At 28.4% G+C, this 22,158-nt stretch overlaps 1 protein-coding gene across 2 annotated transcripts; it reads left to right on the forward strand.

Moving 5' to 3' along the window:
• Positions 1 to 16,630: 16,630 nt before the first annotated feature.
• On the forward strand, positions 16,631 to 20,453 carry LOC133673796 (putative glucose-6-phosphate 1-epimerase). Of its 2 annotated transcripts, none has more exons than XM_062094691.1 (9): positions 16,631 to 16,964; positions 17,136 to 17,282; positions 17,902 to 17,976; positions 18,588 to 18,647; positions 18,731 to 18,888; positions 18,984 to 19,115; positions 19,436 to 19,538; positions 19,729 to 19,828; positions 19,937 to 20,453. In XM_062094691.1, exons 2-9 carry the CDS (start codon positions 17,205 to 17,207, stop codon positions 20,152 to 20,154), a joined length of 924 nt encoding a protein of 307 aa, XP_061950675.1. In that variant the 5' UTR covers positions 16,631 to 16,964; positions 17,136 to 17,204; the 3' UTR covers positions 20,155 to 20,453. The 2 variants fall into 2 exon arrangements, with proteins under 2 accessions (XP_061950675.1, XP_061950682.1); XM_062094698.1 differs by having other exon boundaries at positions 16,638 to 16,964; positions 18,591 to 18,647.
• The last annotated feature ends 1,705 nt before the right edge of the window (positions 20,454 to 22,158 follow it).

Genomic DNA, 22,158 nt, shown 5'->3' on the forward strand with positions numbered 1-22,158 from the left:
AGCAGGGACTTGCTTCCTTCTTCAGCATCCAGGTTCGATTTTCTATGTGCATGCTTATCATCTCCGTAATGCTTTTCTTGCCTACTGAGTTTGCAAGGTGTTCAGTGGATCTGGGGATTAGTCGTTGTGTGCGTAAGCTGACCTGAACACCCCGGGTTATCAAAAAAAAAACTACTAATTTAAGCATAGGAAAATTATGTCTTTCTATCAAGTTTTTTCATCTAAATTAACAAAATTATATTTTTCATTTCAAAATTGCCTTTAAGTTATATAATGTTATAATGGGAGAAATTATAAAAACTAATCAAAATAATTTAAAAAACATAAGTTTAAATTTTAAAATAAAGAATTAAACTTTTTTGAAAAATCCAAACTTTACTCTTGAAGTGTTCAAGGATCTTTTTAGACCAAAAAATAAAATTATATCAATTGGAATTAAAAAAATATATTAAAAAACATAAAATATATTATATAAGGATATTTTGAGCAATAATTTATCCTGTCAATTCCATCGATCAAATCGTATGAAAAGCAAAATGCTACCGCAAGCCAATTGCAAGTGAATTTCAACGATGAAGTCATGAGTTCATGAAAGATTCGATAGCAAAATGCTGCCTTCACATCAAAGCAAGTCAGTCAGTCCTACTCTACTTCAATTCATGGAACTTGAGCCGCCGAGTTCACCACGATTTTCTTATCTAGATTTCGGGGTCATTGTTGCCCGAATCTGCGTTAAGAACAATTAAAAGGCTCATAATTATTTTTTTTTTTTATGTATGTGATAAAATATTTAAAATAAGAATTAAAAACTAAACTAATATATTAAAAATTAATCTAGATAATAAATACGATCACAATGACCTAGCTCAGTCGGACATCTTGCCTCTTTCTTTTTCCTTCCTTTATCCTTCTACTGGTTGGGCCTTGATTGGGTATCAATTGATCTCGGGTCCGATTAAAGAAAGGAGATGAAATCTAATAAAAAAATAAATGATGAATGATGAAACTAAAAAAATATCATAAAAAGAGAAAAAAACAAGTAAACTCAGGAAAATCCTTTAAACCCGGGTTAATCTTTTAAACTCATAATTCATTGAATCTTAAATCCTAGTTCAACCAAGAGTTTTATTCATAACCAATTTAATGTTAGAGTATGAAATTGCAAAAATAATTTAAATGAGAAAAGTTGCCAAAGCAGAAAGAATTGCAATTAGAATGTGGATCAAATCATATAGGAAAAAAAATTGAAATGGGATAAAATTGCACAAAAAAAATCAATTCTAAAAATTATCTAAAACAAAACAAATAACAATAAAAAGAATAAAGACAAAATCCAACAAATAAAAAATTGAAGGAGGAAAAAATCAAAAAATAAATAAATATTGAAGGATTAAACAAAATAAACATTAGCGTAGAAAAAGAGAGAGAGAAAAAGGTAACCCAAGCAAATTCCCTAAACTTAGATTAATCTTTCAAACTCGCAACCCATGAAATCCTAAACCTGAGTTCAATTAAGAAGTTTAATTTTTAACTAATTTAATTTTGGAGGATGAAATCATAAAAATAATTTCAGTTTTAAAAGTTGGCAAAGAAAAATAATTGCAATAAAAAGAATGAGGATCAAATCACATATGAAAAAAATTGGAGAATGAAATTGTAAAAAAAAAATCAATTGTAAAAATGATCTAAAAATAAATAAATAGTAATTAAAAGAATGAAGACTAAATCTGACAGATAAAAAGAACTGGAGGATAAAATTTTAAAAAAAAAACTCAATTTTACAAATCATTTCAAATACAAAAAACAGTAATCAAAAGATCATAAATCAAATTTTAAGAAAAAATAAATTGAAGAGCTGCTTTAAAAATCTAAAGTAGCACATATGAAAATCGAGGTGGAAAGAGAAAAAAAGTCCACTAGTGCTAAACTAGAGGTCAAAAAGCAACACGCGCCGCTATAAAAAGAAGAGCATGCAGAGACGATTCCAACCACATCAAAAAAGTTCATTGTTGGCTGCCAAACGCTCCCTTTGAAGATGGCGAAGCATTCCATATGTTGATGCTTGCAATGCACGCGTGTTAATAAATTTTTTTTTAATAATATTTAAATATTTTAAAGTATTGAATTGCCTCTAAATCATTATAATTATAATAAAAAAATAAAAATAAAACTGGGAATAAAATACAAAATAGTAGGTGGAAGACAGTTCATTAAGTTTTGCTTTTAAGTGTATTTTTATAATTTGATTGTGCTACCCATAAGGAAAAGACAAAAATAACCATGGATGATAATTTATTAATTTTTACTTTTTAAAAATAATTTAATAATTGCACTTTGTGAAAAACAGAGAAAGACTGTCCCGACTCCCAAGAATATTTTATAATAATTAATAAATCAAGTGAAAAGACCAATTTATTCTTAAAAACAATTCATTGATTTTTTTTTAAGGATAAAAAAGCAATTATATTGTTGCAGTGAATACTAAAATATTTTTAGCCACAATGTTTTTGCCTTTCATTTTAGTTTTTTTTTGTTATATATAACAATTATTCTATAGGTCACTTTACATTAACATAAACAAAAAAATTCATGCTTTTAATTCCAAACAAATAAACTCACTTTGCCTATTTTGTATAATACTTTTTAAAATAATTTTTTATTTAAAAATATATAAAAATATTTTTTTCATATGTTGTTTTTTATTTTTTATATAAGCACATCAAAACAATTAGAAAATACTAATAAAAATATTAATTTAATATTTTTTTTAGAAAAAATACTTTTAAAAATTATTTAAAAACAATTACACGTGCATTTAAACACCCACATCGATAGATTTTATGTTCTATTTTTGTCATGAGTGCGTGTTCATGCTCTCCTTTAATTTACAGGAAAATATGGAGAACAAAATTAAACGAAGAAATCTCCATCTAATTACATGGATATGTTTAACCTTTTTTTTTAAAAAAAAAAACCATTAAGGCTAAAATCATATTAGCTTCTGCATATTAAAAGAAACTAAAAGCCCCTAATTTTTACTGTGCATTTATTAATTAGATATATATATATATATAAAATATTAATTAATTGTAAAAGTGGGTTGCATGTGATGTTCATGCGAAAGCGTGTTAATGCTTCCTCGATCTTTGTCCGATGAGTACGGCGTCGTACAATGGCCATAATATGGCTTCCATGACAATGTTTTATTCCTCACAGAGTTGCCTCCGTTAACAAGCGGTGTGGGTACCAAAAAAAAAATGTTTTGTTTTGCTTCAGTTTTTTTTGTTTTCTTTCCTCTCTTATCTTCTGTTTTAGAGCCTTCTCAAATATATTTTCAAAGTATTTTTTTTATTTTAAATTTTATCCTATTATTTTCATTGATGTTTTTTACTTTAAATAATCCATAAAATTATAATTTTCTTTCAATTTAACCATAATTTGATTTTTTAGCCTTTCAAATTTCATACCCATTCTCTTAATTCTTATGTATTTTGTAATTATTCTTTTAATTAAGTTTGTTTTTCAATTACATCCCTCAATATTTTATATCATTCTCTTAATTGAATTATTTTTTTAATTGCATCCCTTAATATTTTAGTTTATTTTATTTTTTTTTCAGATTTTGTCCTTATTCTTTTGATTGCTCTTTATTTTGTTTTTAGTTCTTTTTTATTGAAACTTTTTTATATCAGATTTAATCTTATTTTTTTTATTACTATTTGTTTTGTTTTTAATTCTTTTTTATTTGAAATTTTTTTATGTCAGATTTAGTTTTTATTTTATTTATTGCTATTTATTTTGTTTTTAATCTTTTTTTTATTAGAACTTGTTTTTTCTACTCATCCCCCAACATTTTACTTATTGAGATTTTGTTAACTTTTCATATCACTGTTTTGAAAGATTAGATCAGGTCCATTTAATTTATTTATTTATAATTGATTCTTTGTAATTTTAATTTTTTATTAGGTTATCCTAATTTGTTGAGCTAAATCACGAGTTTCATATATTAACCCAACTTCACTTGATGTAATATAGTTTTTTTTATTAATTTTTGCTATCTAATTTTTTTATTATATCATCAAATTAATTGAGATTTAACTCAATTCTCAAGTTTCTCTACTTCTTTAAAAATGTTATCGTTACTTAAATATATTTTTACACGTTAAAATAAGTTTTGTTTGATTCAAAGTGGTACAAAATATCAATCTAGATAAAATTAAATCTTTAACTATATTTTAATTAATAGCCTATCCACGTTTAAACTGGAAATAAATATAAAAAAAATATTTTAAGCCTATTCTAAAATTTAAACCTTAGATTTACTCTACTTCTGTCGCCATTGTGCCTCATATTAACTACAGATATACACTATTCAACTTGGTTGGTTAAACTGATGGCTCAAATTTACAGGACCAGATCACTTAGTCCATTTAATAATCAACTAGTTATTTGACCTCATGCATTGCCGTTATTCAAATAACTGTTTTTGTTATAAAAAAAAATATGTAAACTTTTTAAATATGTTTTTTTAATTCTAATTATTCATAAAAAAAAATTATGTATGCATTTAATTAAATATATCAAGAATTATCTATACCAATAAATGAAAAAAACAGAGTATTAATGTCGATGTAGATTGACTAATTTTTTTTTTAAAAATAAAAGAATTAATGTGTAGGTGTTATTAACATGTTTTCTGATATTGAGTAAAAAATATAATTGTGAATTAAAAAGTTAATAATTATATATAATAAACTATAGTAAAAATCATATACGTTAATAAAAGCATGTAAGATCTCAAGCTAGTTTTTAGCATAGTAGAAGAATAAAATAATGTTGCAATCACTACAATGAAACATTATTTCTTTAGTCTTTGTATATTAATTTTTCAAAAAATAAAAAGTGTAAAGAAAAAAAATATTTGTTTTCCAAAAAAAAAAGTGTGAAGAAAAAATAAGAAAAAACTAAAAAAATATTAGTGAAGAAAAAAAAAGAAAAAACTAAAAACAATATTACATAAAATAAAGATAAGAAAAAAATGATGATAAATTGGTCAAATGTAAAATGATAAAAATATCAATTATAAAGAGAAAAAATAATATAAGAAAAACTTGTTTTTTTAAAAGAATAACCTCAAAATTATAATGTTGCCACATTTATAATATTGCTACAGTAAAAATAATTAGAAAAATTTATAATTTTATCATTTGTACATAAAAAACATTATTTTCTTTAAGTATATGAATAATTTCTTAAAAAAAAAATAAAAGTTCCTACTTGAAATTTGTTTATTTGATTATGTACTTAGCCCAGATTTTAAATTAAATTGTGGGGAAATTATTCTGACATGACCTTGTTATGCAAAAGAAAAAAATGAATGAATTTTTTAGTTTATTATATAATAAAATACAAAAATCAATTCACAATAAATTTAATATCGAATAATAAAATTCAATAAAAACCAAACATTAAAGGATAAAATTGAAAAAAAAAACATAGTGTAAGAGTGATTTAGTTATACTATTATTGTTAATTTTGCTTATCAATATTTGTTGCATAGAAAACTTACATCTACAAAATTTCTCTTTTGATCAATCAAAATTTTAAGAAATCTCCATCTACAATGATAAACTATAGTAAAAATAATATACGTTAATAAAAGCATGTAAGATCTCAAGCTAATTTTTAGTGTAGTAGAAGAATAAAATAATGTTGCAATCGCTATAATGAAATATTATTTCTGTAGTCTTTGTATATTAATTTTTCAAAAAATAAAAAGTGTAAAGAAAAAAAATTACAAAAATTACAAAAGAATAAAGATAAAAACAAAAAGAATAATATAAATAGGTCAAGTGTAGAGTGATAAATATTCAAAGTGTGAAAAGTAAAAAACAAAAATATTTGTTTTCCAAAAAAAAAGTGTGAAGAAAAAATAAGAAAAAACTAAAAAAATATTAGTGAAGAAAAAAAAAAGAAAAAACTAAAAAAAATATTACATAAAATAAAGATAAGAAAAAAATGATGATAAATTGGTCAAATGTAAAATGATAAAAAAATCAATTATAAAGAGAAAAAATAATATAAGAAAAACTTGTTTTTTAAAAAAAATAACCTGAAAATTATAATGTTGCCACATTTATAATATTGCTACAGTAAAAATAATTAGAAAAATTTATAATTTTATCATTTGTACATAAAAAACATTATTTTCTTTAAGTATATGAATAATTTCTTAAAAAAAAATAAAAGTTCCTAGAAGGCACCGAAGCTTTATAAAAGAAGGAATAGATTGGATGGCTCACAAGCATTTTATCTCGGGTTCATTTTTTAGCGACGAGTGTTTTTCTTCGGTGACAAAATATAAAAATGTTGTTTGAGTATGAAGTAGAAATTGTCTTTTAAAGTATTTTTTGTTTTAAAAAAATATATTTTTTATTTTTAATATTTTTAATATTAACCCATCAAAATAATCTAAAAAAACTAAAAAAATAATTTTAAAAAATTAAATTTTAATAAAAAAAAGTAAAAACTCACTCCAAAATTCCTAAAGTAACAAACCGTGGGGACCTACAAGAATACATATTTAAGAGTTCATTAAACGACAACCGTCGTTTAAAAGTGTTTCTGATAAAATGAAATGGATGTTGGAGTCTTTTATTGCATCTTTATGCGTCAACTTTAGAGGAAGAATCCTCTTTGATCACTTCCTATTTTAAGTCATCAATAATAATAATAAAAAAAATTAGAGATTCAACGAATTTCACACCACTACGGCACTACGTTTTAAAAAGTATATTTATTTTTTAAAATATTTTTTAATAAGAAATAAATAAAAAAAATTTAAAATTATTTTAAATATCAACCCGAACTGAAAACATAAAAAAATTAATTTAAATAAAAAAACAATAATAAATTTAAATTTTTTTAAAACGTTTTCAAAACTTAAAAATAAACAGATCCTATGATATATATTATATATATATTCATAGTAGCCTTTTTTTCATAAAAAAAAAAATAGAGAGAGTCGTGATTCCAATTTTGATTTCCATTTTCTCAGGAATCTTAAGCCATTAAAAAATCAAATAATTAAGAGAAATGGCTCCTTAATTATATTTTAGAAGTTGCGTCCACCCTCTCACTAGATATTGCAGAAACTCCATTATTGTAAAAAAAAAAAAAAAAAAACTTTTTTTCACATGATGCTACGTGGTTGCCTGGCTACCATAATTTTGTCTTCATCTTTTTTGACTTCTTGCATCTAAAAGCATGAGATTGAAGCAAGCTTCTCCATTTTTCTAAACACTACGAGATATGGGTACAACCTTATCTTCATGCTAGGATAGTGATATAAAATGGGAGAGAAGAAGGTTAGAGAAAACTACAGGAAAAGATAGGAGAGGGACATTTATATAGGAGGAGAGGTGGAGGAGTTAGGCATCGATCAACAGAGACATGGCGGTGGGTTTTTTTGTTTTATTGAACTGGTAGGGGAGGGAGAGGGATCGGCGTACGAAGAGTAAGGAAAAAGATACGAAGAAATGAAGACCCATCTACTGTGGAAAGGTACTCCTTCCTTTTATTTTTTCTCTCTGTTTATTTGAACTTTAAAGCTTTTGGGAGCATAATTTTTATTTTTTTGGATTTTATTATTATTATTATTATTATTATTATTCTTTGTTTACAATGCTTAACATTCTCATAAAGATTTGGGTGAAGTAGGAAAATGTTTGATTTGACAATGAACAAATTGTTTTTTTTCAAGTTTAATAAAATTTAATTATTTTATTTGAATGGTAGCTTTTTGGTGTTTTGACAAATGGGTTTTTTTTTTTTAATTTTGATAAAGTTTCGTGCTTTGTTTTTTTTTGTAGTTTTGATACTTTCATGGATTATAATTAATAGCATGTTAGATATGTCCTGCTAGTGCTGTGCTATTATTGTACATATTTTACTTTGGATTTGAAAATAAAAAGTTATGATTATAATTTTTTTATTATAATTTTGATTGTTTGTATAGTCTAAGAGATTTAATTAGAATGTTAATATAGGTGCATTATTATAAGGATGTCAATGCTATTTAGAGTTCTTGAAACCACTCTAAATAATGACACTTGTTTCTGTATGTCAAGCACCAAATTCATTCTCTTTGACATCTGTAAATTTCAATGTCAATGGATATGAAGCTTTTAAATCTTAGTGATGATAATCATGTGTCTAATGTTTATTACTTAGTAATTTGATAATTTGACATTGATGCAAGAGTCTCAAATTGGTAAAAAATTAGAACTTCACATCTCATGAGAGCATCCATCTATTAGAATAAAAGGAATAGTCTAAAGAAAATTAAAAATAAATAGATTAGTATAAAAATAATCATATTGTATAAATGCTTTACAAAATTGATGAATTTAACTTGATGTTTCAAGTTCAGTTTCATTTTTAGCTTCAATTTCATGTTTTTTAAGATCTTGAACAACATTCAATCCAAAATTGTTTTCAGGTACAAACACTTTTTTGAGTTTACAAACACTTTTTTGAGAAATTAATCAATATTTATTTCAGCTTTAAAACAAAGACCAACATTAAGTGTTTCAAAAATAACTTGCCTTCTTCACGTAATCTTTTATGGTTGAGGTGACTATTTCTTGGATCAGAAAATTAGTGACACGATATTCTCCAATAATATGTAAGAGAAAATCTCTTGGAAGTTATTGAAATTACAAGTCACACATCTTAAGATAGATGAGAAAAGTGGAGTGTTTTGGAATATAGCACAGTAAAAAAATTGAAAATATAACACAATCCATAAAATATTTAGAAAAATATCATAGTTTAGCGAGTTACATATAACATTTACAACTTATGAGTCGTATGTGTTACATGCGACTCTTTTGAATTATTAAATGGGTTAGCATAAATTATAATAACAAAAGATGAGAGGAAAAAAAAAAACAAAAAGACTCAAGAGGTACACTAAAGCTCCAATGACAATGCACTCAGTACCATTGAAAGGATCTTAATAAGATGAATCTAACAACACCAAGAAAGATTATCAACAATAACTGAAGTGGTCTACACGAGCTGTTAAAAAGTGGTGGGTGGTTTACTTACCATTGGATGACTAGTGTAGATCACTCTAGTCACCGTTGATGACCTATCTTGTTACCATTGTATTCATCTCATCGAGATCTTTTCGGTAATACTGATGGTGTCATCATTAAATCTTTTTAATGGTACCAGTGGTGTTGTTATCAGAGCTTTGGTGTGCCTTTTGAATCATTTTTTCCCTTTCTTTCTTCTCTCTTCATTGTTATACATAAAGAGAAAGGAGAGAGAAAAAGAAAAAAAGAGATCCTGGATACACTAAAATTCCGATGATGACAAAAACAATATCATCGGAAAAATCTTGACAATAAGAGTCTAACAACATCAAGAAAGGTCATCAATGATGATCAAAGTGGGTCACACAAGCCGTCCAAAGATGGATGTTAGCTAACTCATCTTTGTGCGGCTCGTGTAGCCCACTCCAATCATCGTTAGTGACCTTTCTTGGTGTTGCTGGACTCTTTTTATCAAGATCTTTCTGATGGTATTGTTTCTTAATGTCATTGAATTCATCTCGTTAAGATCTTTTTGATAATACCGGTGATGTCCTCGTTGTAGTTTTGGTATACCTCAAAGGTCTCTATCTTTTTCTTTGTTTCTTTTTTTTTTCTCTTCTCTCTACTCATTTTAATTTGTTCTAGTTCATTTAATAATCTAAGAGAGTTATATGTGACTTACGTGATTCGTTAAATTGTGTTATTTTTCCAATTAAGTTTGGAATTGTGTTATTTCTCTAATTTTTTTATGCTAAATTCCAAAAACAAATACTCAAAAATAGTTGTATAACATAATACATGTTATGCAACTTGCATTTTCTAGATGCACACTAAAAGAGAACTAATCTAGGTATCTTAATGTTTTTTCTTCAAGTGTTGCTAAGATATATAGCTCTTGATTTGATTTGATCAACCACTAAACTTTCTTTCCTTGTCTATTTATTATATATTCTAGGATTTGGATTTCTTTGAATCAGTATTGAGTGTTTCTCCAATGGAAAAAGCCATTTTAAATAGTATAATTTATTTTTTCTCTCTTTTGTTATACTCCAATAAAAAAAAGGCATTTAACAAGCCATTTGTTAATCCTTTAATAGTGGTTTGAGGATTCTTAACATGATTAAGTTTTCAATTAATCAAGATAATTTTTTTTCAAATCTCAGTTTTAATGTTCATTTTTTTATTTATAAATGTTGCACATGAAAGCTTAGATTATAGACATAGTGAATTTTAAAAAAATTAATTTACATTAAAATAGTGTGCTAGAAAAGGAGTATTATAGATGGATTACCATGAAAGAGTGTACCAAATATCCATCCACTTGTAAAATATCTTTTATATTTTATATGTGGATTTTAAAATTCTAATTTCCAAGTAAATTGTTTTTATCACCTTTAATATGGCATAAATGCTCATTTCATATTTAGAGAATCATCTTGTATTTTGGTTGGTCTCAAATCTAAGATGATAAGCCTTCCTCATTTTCATTTCAATGAGCTTTTTATCTTTAGCATAATAATAATATATAAAAAAAATTGGATGTTTTTTTTTACAAAGAGACCTTTGATTATTGTCTTATTTTAACTTTGACTTGTTAGATGAAAATATTTATATCTTTTTATCAAACTCTACTACTATTAAAAGTTTTATCCATGCCTAGGTCTTTAATATTTTGTTCGCGTATAATAAAAATTAATTATTTAAAATTAAAAGATTTTTTAAAATTTAAATTATAACATTGTAATGTTAAAAAAATATTGGAGCCCTAATAAAAATTTTAGTCACATTCAACACTTTATTTATTTATTTATGTTATATATAGATTTTATATGAAAAAAAAGATTGGTATGGACGAAAATAATATTATAATAATTTTAATACGTGAAGATATTTTAGTTTTATAATATTAAAAAATAAATATTAGTATACATGAGATTCAATACTTTATCAAGTTTTTTTTTTTGTAGTTTTTCAAGAGTTTACAATTGTAGATATTACTAAACATGAGTAATATATATATATATATATAGAAAAGTAGTATGGTTTGGAGAATTGCAAATGATATTTGTTACATATGAGTCTCATATATCACGTGCGACTCTCTTCAATTTTAAAAATAAGCCGACACAATTTACAATAAAAAGAGATAAGAGAGAAAAACAGGAAAAGAAAGAAAGAAAAAGATCCTAGAAACATATTGAAACTTTGATGATGACACCACCGATACAATTGAAAAGATATCGACGGAAAGAATCCAATGACACCAAGAAAGGTCATGAATGGTGACCAGAATGGGCCGCATGAGTCGTCCAAATATGTTGGGGTTCATTTGTCGACAGGTTGAGTGGTAACAAACTGCCCCATCACCACTGACATGTGCTGCTTAAGAATGAAAAGGACTTGGCGGCTCATTCAAAAACAAGACAAAGAAGTGTTTTATTCCATTGGGAGGCGTTGTCCATACCACCCAAAAAGCACGGATGTCTTCCACGTGTTGGCGTGTGCCTTGTACGCGCCAGTAGCTTTTTAGAATTAAATAATATTTAAACGATGTTAAAAGATAAAAATGCCCTTGATTACCCTTGTAATTACAAAAAAAAAACTAAGAGAAAAGACCAGAAGGCCCCTAAAGCTACGATTTAAGTTTTTTTTAATCCAAGGGTATACTTGTCAATTTGCTATATATGAATAAATAAAAAGACAATTATGCTCCAATTCATCAATTTCACAAATTCTCAGTTTAGTATTTGGTACTTCACTCTTGAAATGATGCCTCTCATTATTCATGCTTTCCGTATTGTCTACTTGTTTCACTTCACTAAGGTTAAACCAAATTTCTATATATTATATCAATGTGATTTGAATTCTTGTATACTAATGGGACTATTATTTACTCTCCAAACTACATGACCTATATCCTAGAACTCCATATAAGACTTGTTGGAGAACTATGTCTAAAGTCACGAGGAGTCATGAAACTAACTCAAGCATTTAAGGTCCAAGTAAAGCTTATATCTATTCAAGTTCGTGCGTATTATACAGTCCATTTCTTCACTAGAAGTAGGATCATCAATATAAGTCTTTGGAAAACCTAATAGCCTATAAGTCTATAATACCATCCATCAAATAAGATATTGTGTGGTCATTAAGCCCGATAAGACAACACCCTCGAACAAAACATGTTGAGTTTCTATACAAGACGAACCCTAAACCAAATGAATACACCTTGTAGCTAACTGCTACCTCCTATACACGTTATATTTTTGTGTTAAATTTTAACAAAACATAGATGTATTTAATAAAAACGTACATGTCCCTCAAAGGTTAATTCTATTATCATCATTAATAGTATACAACATATAAAAATTATAATGAAGGCAGCTTTTACATAAGTCTTTTGTCAACTTGGGCCTTTTTATTCAAGTTGTCTGAAATTATAGGTGTTAAACACATTGATTATCTTATTTTTGCATAGACACAACCATGTGGGTTCAAGGCTATATAAATAAGACAAGATCTTCTTCTCTACAATCATCTTTTTCCTTATTAAACATCACTTTGCTCTCTATGAACACACACAACACATTTTTCTAAAGCTTTTTTCTTATACCATTAGTACCAACATAAGTATCAAAGTTTCCTCTAAACCTAACATTAAACTTGTTTGCAAGCTTCTAGTTTTTCAAACCTAACATCTTATGTTGTCTAGTCAATCATCTAATGATGATACATGAAAAACTACACAAATGTTTTATACAATGTATACACCTCTCTCTCTCTCTCTCTATATATATATATATATATATATATAAGATATTTATTAAATATCTTATAATTTAGATATCTATATTAAATATCTTATATATTTATCTTAAGAAAGTGTATATATATACAGAGCTTCATCTCTTTAGATGAAAGGTCTAGTAGAGCTCATATTTCTAGATTCTATCTTTCTAGACAACATATATCTAAAAAAACACAAGTCTGATACAAGATTTAAACAAGGTTTAAGAAACATTTAAGCCTATAAAATATTGATTTTTCTCGTCGTTTGAATAAACACTATATTGATTTAAGCTTCAGAGTATTTTTCTTGTAAGTATTGTAGGTATTGTCGGGCCCACCAAATTCTCCAAGTCTAGTTTTATCAAGCCATAAAAAGCACCCTTAATCTTTCTAATGAGGATTTTTACAACCTCGTCATCCATATTTATAAAAGGCTTAATCTTTGTGAGATTTTCTACGATCTCATTGTTACCTTAGAAATTCCCTTACATTATAGAGTTGCCTGCCATCTTTCTTTACTTGACATAAGAAACATTTGATGGTGGTGGAAAATAGCTATCAAAATAAATATTCTCTATTTTTTGACGTGATACAAAATCTCTTCGTAAGAATCATTAAAACTTGCCTCAATTAATCTCTCTTTACTTGACATAAGAAACATGCATGCTTTGCCCTCTCAAGAACAGACAATCACCTTGCAAAATCTCTTTTCAAAAAATCAAACAAAGAAATTTCTTTAACATTAGAAATGAGCAAAGGAACTTTATAGTATCCCACATGCCTTGCATCCTTTAATTTGTATTATTGGAATGGTTGCTACCACTTTATCTATCCACAAGATTTATTAATTATAAAAAAACCCTTCAAACAAAAGAATCGATAAGAGCTTCAGGGAAAAAGCTATAGTTGTCAAATTTATATTATTTCATTATTTTATTGACAAAAAGGCTAATAGAAATTAAGAAAGATTAATAATATTAAATATAAAGATAAAATAAAATAAAAATGCAATTTGAGATGTTTGTCATTTCCTTTTAAACCATTTGTCTAATTAAATAAAGTATAAAATTCTAGAAATACTTAAAAATTAAAGTAGAAATGTATATTAAAAAAATATGCCAAAATCATAAACTTCCGTCCCACTTCAACAAGGTGCCTAACTCGATCTATATATTTTTTTATTGAATCAATTTTAAGAAAAAAAATCTAAACTTAAGGTCCCTTTTTTTCATAAAATATTTAACAAATAGAAAATATTTTACATGTAAAATATCTTTCCGTAAAATATTATTCATATAAAATATTTTTCAATGTTTCGCTTGAAAAATGCTTTTCTGAAAAATAGTTTTCAATGATAATGGTGGTGAGATAATGGTAAAAGTGATGATGAGATGACAATAATAAAGGAGGAGGTGGGGTGAGATGACGGTTGTGGTTCGATGGCGGTAATGGTGAGATGATCATGGTGGTGGAGGAGATGGCGCTAGTAATGAGGTGGTGGTGGAGGAGATGAAATAGTTAATCGATATTATAAGTGGATTGTAAAATATTTTTACTGAACTTAATGAGTTGGAAATATTTTTCAGCAAATAAACTAAGTTTGAAAGTCGATTATAAATTTTTTTTCATTAATCTATTTTATAGGAAACAAATAGAAAAAAATATTTTCTAAAAATATTTTTTTGGGAACAAATATAGAAAAATCTAAAAAATATTTTGTATGAAATATTTTACACAAAACAAACAGACTTTTAAACGACAAACTACATATCCTCAATGAATTATAAAACCACAAAATAAGATTTAAACTTCAAATCCATGCATAAAATCATAATAACAACTCCATTAAATAAAATAAAAGATTTTAAAAAAATGGTGAGTTATGAACTAAATGAACCCTATGTACACCTCTGCATCTTACCCCAATGTAATCAAATTGGGTTGTATTTTATCCATCTTGATTTGATTGCGCCCAAATAAAAATTGAATGCAATCAAATCAGATAATATATAATGCCTAACTAGATGTGTACCCATGCTAAGATGCAAGGTCAGAATATTTTTTTGTAAAAAAATAATATTAATTTTAATATAAATAAAACTAAAATTTGAAAGAAAAATCTTCAACTTGGATTATAGTTTTAATTGCATTAAATAAATTGGTTTTAATTTAACTAGATGATAAACAAATAACAATAACAAATAAATCAAATAAAAAAATGATCATGATAATTGTGGAAAAAATGATATAACTCAATTCTTATCCTATTAACTACAAAAGGAACAAAATTGAGTAAAAAATTAACAAAAACAAACTAGCTCAAATCAACCCGAGTTAGCATGACAAATATGTAACCTGAGTAATAAGAGCCAAGCCAAACTAAGTTAATTCATTAAGCTCGCAGTATAGATCATGAAATCAGGATAATCTGATAGAAAAAAACAAAAAAAAACCACGAAGCCCATTAAAAAAAAACATATAATGTCGAATGATGAAGTCAAAAAAGAAAATACGTATAACATAAAAAGTAATGTTGACCCATATTAATTTTTCAAACATGTGACCTGAGTTATTGGGCTAGAAGCACCATATCTAAAAATAAATCATGAAGCCCAATTTTCAACCAATCAAATGTTGAAAGATGAAATTGAAAAAAAAAATCAATTATGTAAAAGGATTCAAAACCAAATATAGCCATTAAAAAAATAAGGATCAATATTGAAATAAAAAATAAATTAGAAAACAACTACAAATTTTTTATTAAAGGGTTAAATTAAAAAGAAAAATCAATTTAATAAAAGTACAAAAACACAATAAAAAGAATGAGGATCAAATTGAAAAAAAATAATATATCACAAATTGTGTTTGAATGATGAAATTAAAAACAAATTAAATTTTACAAAAGAGTCAAGAACAAAAATTAAAAATTAAAAGAATAAAGATTAAAGTTGAAATGCCAATAAATAAAGAAATAAGTCAAAAATTTTAAATGGCTACCACGAATTTTGATGGGAGGAGAGCGAATAGAGGGGGAAAAAAACACTACCACCAACAAATCATCTCACCATCACTACCACACGCCACCCCACTGGAAAAAAAACACTTTGAAGATTTCAATGACACAATAAAAGAGTTTTTGGTCGTTGAGAAACGCTGCACACGCAGTCATAAGAACATGTATGCTTTTCATATACCAACTATTTTTTATTTAAATAATATTTTTTATTTAATAAAAATACTAAATTATCCTTAAACTTGATAATAACAAAATAAAATATAATGAAAAGATAAAAAAAAAACTAAACAAGAGTTTAAAAAAGTTTGCTTTTAAGATAATTAAGCCATTTTAGTTTACTTAAAAAATAAAAGGATTAAAAAGACGTAGATGCCGGGTATAAATATTCATTCCACTTTACTCAAGAAAGGAAAAGACAATCTGAACCCCAATCAATATAATAATAAAAAATAAACCTTGAAAAATAAAAAATTATCTCGACCCCAGGAACATTGATTTTTTAAGAAGAGCAAATTGGTAATTACATGTTTAACTATACGATGAATCTTCTTTCTCTTCTAGTTTTTTTTTTATATATATATATATTGTTTTATACGTGGGATGAAATTACGATCAAAATCAGACGGCTAATACTCGTCCAATTAGAGTGAATTTTGTGCACATAAAGGCCAAGGTGGGGAAGCAAACAAAAAACAAGACAAGGAGAGAAAACACAGCAATACTGGCCAACTGACAGAGACATGAACGAAACAGAGTATCCAATGACAAAAGTGAACTAGTTGGCTTCATTTCCTTGGCTATCCTTTTCTCTTCTCTTCACCAAGGTCCCCATCATCCTCCCATCTCTCTATCTCTCTCTCTCCCTCACACGCACACATAGAGAGAAGAAGCATATGGTATTTTCTTTAATGGCCCTTACCTTTCACCTTTTTATATATATATATATATATGAACTTGTCATGAACTGAGAGTTGGTGGGCTGTTCTTTGTACTCGAAGCCGATTACAAATCTTCTATTATTAGTTTAACAAATCTTAGCAGCTACTACTACAACAATAAGCGTAAGTTTTCTTTCTTTTATTATGTTATCCCACTTTGCCACTTATCTCTCTCTCTCTCTCTCTCTCTCTCTGTTTGTGTGCTATGTTAGCTTGGTTTCTGGTTTCTTGTTGTTGTGGTGGTGAGTGAGATTTTCTTTATTTTTTGTCCTTTCCCTTCTGTGGGTGTTATAGCTGGAGTGGAAGAAAGGGAAAGTGAACCCAATAGTGAGTAGCCTAAGGGAAAGGTTGAGGCTGGAACCCATGCCGTTGAATATGGTTCATGATGCTGATGGACTGCCAAGGATTCTTTTGACTGACCCTACTGGCTCTTCTGCTGAGGTAATTACCCTTTCTCCTTGAATTCTTGTTTATTCTTTACTTTTTCTTGGTTACTTGTAGGTGATGTTTCTGTAATCTAAGACCGAAATTGAAATTGGTGTAGGCATGATTATTAACAATTAATTATGGTAAGTAAGAGATACTTTGCAGTGAATTATGTTAAACCATTTTCAAAAAATGAAAAAAAAAAGAGATCAGGATAAGCAGGAGTAAAATAATTGAGTACTTAAATTAATGAATTTCAGTTGAATAAGCAGCAACCTTCACTTTTCATATCCTTTAAAATATGCAATCTTGAAAGTGATATTAAAAAAAAATAGCAATCATAACTGGAATAACACAAAGAAATGGAAAAAAGTTTACTATTAGGGGTTGGCTTAGGATAGATTGGGCCGAGATAAACACCTTGTGCTGTGTTGAGTTCTAATTTCACATAGTGAAAGAATTCTTCTAGGGCTGTATGCGTGAACCTTACCCAGTACACATGAACAGATAGTTTGCACGGGTGTAGGATTTCGGTTAAGCCATCAAACATATTGAAGTTCCTCTTACCAACTTGCAAAAAATGAATTGAGTCAACTTCAGCACTAAAGAACTCTTCACTGAAAAATGGTTTCAGGTGCTTTTGTATGGCGGGCAGGTTGTTTCATGGAAGAATGAACGAAGAGAGGAACTACTTTTTATGAGCAGCAAGGTGAGCAGTTCTTCTTCTGCATGTTTAACTACTTCTGAGACTACAGTTATATTTAAGCTTCATGTGAACCTTATTTAGATTCTAGGAATGACAAGTTGCTGATTTACACTATCGATAATTCAATCTTTGATAGCTATGCTATTGATTTGGATGTTGGCCTTAACTTTGTTCTCGTACATGTCTGAGGTAGTTGAGCCTTGAGATTCTTTAGCAATTAATAAACCAGTTGATTCCAGCAGTTTTTGAATAATAGCTTAACTTTGATCTAGCAACCATGGCAACATGATGGTAAAAGAATTAGCTGGCTTATCTCAATCTATCACCGCAAGAAAGGACAAATACTTGAAAGAAGCATAATGTATTTTGAACTGTTTTGTTCTGTAGCTATCCGGTCTTCATTTTCCATTAGTTCTATTTCTCTTGGTACATATGCAATCCACACTTTTTTTTCATTACTCATTAGCCATTAGTGCTCTGCTGTTATTATTAAAAATGGCAAACCTCAAGTTGCTCTCAAACTAGCATACCATTGTTTGAGTTATTAACTGTATAGAAGCTACATACAACTATAACTTTCATAATATCTTGTTTATGAGGCATTATTTTCTTAGCAGGCAATTTGGAAGCCACCAAAAGCCATCGGGGGAGGCATTCCTGTCTGCTTTCAACAGGTTTGAGATCTGAGGAACGAAGCAGAATCGTATCATTTTGTCCTTGTTGAGATTATATTTCTTAGTCCATGCTGCAATTTCAGTTAGGGAATCTTGGTTCATTGGAGCGACATGGGTTTGCAAGGAACAAATTGTGGTCGTTGGACAGTGACCCTTCACCTCTGCCTCCAGCAAACAATCAGTCATCAGTGGATCTGATATTGAAGTCCACAGAAGAGGATGTGAAAACCTGGCCTAAAAGGTATGCTTGCAAATTTTTGACCCTTACAAAATAAGACTACATGTCCAAGGGTATCATCAATTGGATGAACTTATGAATCTCATGGTATTCTGCAGCTTTGAGCTGCGGCTTCGTATCACTCTCAGTGCTAGCAAGCTCACTTTGATATCTCGTGTGAGAAATACAGATAACAGGCCCTTCTCCTTCACTTTTGTACTGCGTAACTACTTATCTGTATCAGATATCAGGTTTGTCTCATGAATTCTAAAGTAATTGCTTCGTTTGCAATGACTTAGACTTAAAGTTTGTGACTGGTTTGTCTCATGAATTCTAAAGCAATTGCTTCGTCTGCAATGACTTAGACTTAAAGTTTGTGACTGGTGCCCCTTCCCTCATAATTCCAGTCCTATTCATTCTGAATTGTGCATATTTCTGTAATCTATATGCTTTTGCTATCAACATGCATGCATTTTTTTCTCATTTTAAAGGGAGTTGGCAGAACATGAATTTGGTAGATATTACATTGCTATTCTTTTCAGAGGGTTGCATGATGCTGTTTCATTTGCAGCGAAGTGCGTGTCGAGGGATTGGAGACACTTGATTACTTAGATAATCTGATGCACAGAGAAAGGTTCACTGAGCAGGCAGATGCGATTACCTTTGATGGCGAGGTACTATGCTTTATTTTCTTCTACTGTCAATTTGAATTTGAATCTTTTGCGTAGACTAATAATTGAAATTTCTAGCCACCAAATGAATTGTGATTTCATGAGTTTCAACTTTGTTCTTTTATTTGAATTCCCATGTGTTGGAGCATGACCTTTTTCCTATTTTTTTCTAATAAAATTAAGTCATTTTTAGGTTGACAGGGTATATTTGAGCACCCCCTCAAAGATTGCCATCATAGATCATGAAAAAAAGAGAACCTTTGTACTGCGGAAAGATGGGATGCCAGATGCAGGTTCTAAAATGTTTTCTTGATGTTCTAATTGTGTGGCTGAACTTTCAATTTGCCGCGGTCCTAACCACTCACTGTGTTACTTACATTTTTTACATGATTGGCACGCAGTTATGTGGAATCCTTGGGACAGAAAGGCCAAGGCTCTCCCAGATATGGGGGATGAAGACTACAAAAGCATGTTGTGCGTAGATTCAGCTTCTATTGAAAACCCAATTGCCTTGAAACCTTTTGAGGAGTGGAAGGGCTACCAAGAACTCTCTACTGTGTCATCAAGTTATTGCAGTGGCCAATTGGATCCTCGAAGGGTTCTATATGGCTTTCACTGATCTCATTCATGGGCTAAGTGAGGGTTTCTTGTTAGCAATGTCAACTGTTTTATTTAATGTACAATATGGATGCTCTTGCGTTTCTGTATATTGCCCCTCGTGTCTTTTAGGATATCTAGAGTGAGATTAAACAAACTGCTATGATGGCTTATCATTTTGGGATCACACTGTCACATTATTGAGCAACAAGATATTTTTATGTTGCTTCTGTGTGATAAGGTGATGTGCCTTTCTAGTATTTTCCATGTAAGATATAGTTAAATTTAAGAGTGGGTGATGCCATGGTTGTGATACAGAAATTGTTATAAATTTCTTGAAATCTTAAAATTAGAAACATCAAATTCATGAAGAGTTTATGCACTATCATCAGAGGGTGGGGATTGACTTGGATTCGATTATGGAATCAGCTACAATCTCACCAGATACTTGTTCTTATTGAACTAATGCTTAGTCGCTTGGTAGTGGACTCGAACCTTATTCCTGTATGTCCAGCAAAGTGTTCCACTGAGTGATTAGAACAGTGAAAGCAAGGACAGCCCAAATTTTTCTATGGCATCCTTGTCAAAGGGATCATCTCCCAGATACATGTGAATGAATGCCCTGCAGAGAAGATCATTCCAACCTTGCTAACCACCTCATCCATCACTGCACAGGAAGAAAAAAAAAATGAAGCATCAGCATCTTAAATCTAGTGGACATATATAATATGTAGTTGAAAAATATTTCAGTATTTGCACCTTTTGTTTGAAGAATATATTCTGGAAGTCGAGAAATCTCGATCACAGAACCCGTAGTTAGCTTATGTCATCTGAAGCTGCACCCAGGACCCTATGACTTATGTTTTTCGACTCACATATATAGATATTTTGGACAGGCTACAAAATCTATTTCAAGAACTTATGTTTTTCGACAATGGTGGTGCTTGTCCGAAACTGAAATGTATGTCTGATAGTCAATGCCATTGCACTGCAGGATAGAAAGAAACTTTGAATTGCTCAATTTCTCATCTTGGAGTGATCTTTCTTTGTAGAGTTCGGACAATTTACACGCTATGGCAATATATACTGCAGGTAATCTCTCTCTATCCTTCAGGCTCATAGAGTCAAAGATGGATAACTTTTTTTTTTTTTTTTTTGCAAACATCAAATATACCATCAAACTAGTAAGGTATTATCATCTTTGCACCTAAACTATTTTTTATATTAATTTTACTACAAAGCTATTTTGATTTCTTAATTAAGGACTTCCATTAGAATCACTTGGCAAAAATATACATCAAGTCCCTACAAAATGATGTGGTTTTCTTAAAAAAAAAATACAATTTAGAGAGAAATATATATAAAAAACCTTAAAATTGAATGAATTTTTTTAATTGATAATTTCTGAAAGTTTGAGGGTAAAATTGATACAAAAAAATCTCATTGATTATTTATGAGCTAGGTTTTTTTATAAAACCTGTGTACATAAGTTTTATATATAGCCATAAAAAAATAAAATATTATATAAAAATATGGAATAATTAATTAATTTTCAAATATCATTGCAATTAATTATCTAATTATAGTTTTACTTTAATATGTAAAAAAACAAAAGAGAAGGGCTTAGAGAATCAACCCATGAAGCATTAAATCTCATGCATGTTTGAGCTTGTATTGCAAGTCTGCTTAGGTGTGTAACGTAGGCTTACATATTTTGGTTTCAAAGTCTAGGTTAGTTTTTTTAAAAAAAATTACAGATAACTCGTTATTTACTTATAACATTTTCTAGTCACTAAATGTGTCAGTTACTAAAAATCAGGTTCCAAGATTTTAAACCACAAAAAAATATCTTAATTTCAATTTTTTTTTCACCCAAGAACATTATATGGACCTTTAAAACCCTTTTTCTCAATTACAAAATACATTTTAATCAACCTAAAGCTCAAAATGAAATCAAAACTTTTTTAAAAAAATTAAGGATGGTCTATTTTTTCTTGCATGATTAAAGTTTAAAACCACATTCATT

The sequence above is a fragment of the Populus nigra genome, chromosome 1 (assembly GCF_951802175.1).
Source record: "Populus nigra chromosome 1, ddPopNigr1.1, whole genome shotgun sequence".
Classification (NCBI taxonomy): domain Eukaryota; kingdom Viridiplantae; phylum Streptophyta; class Magnoliopsida; order Malpighiales; family Salicaceae; genus Populus; species Populus nigra.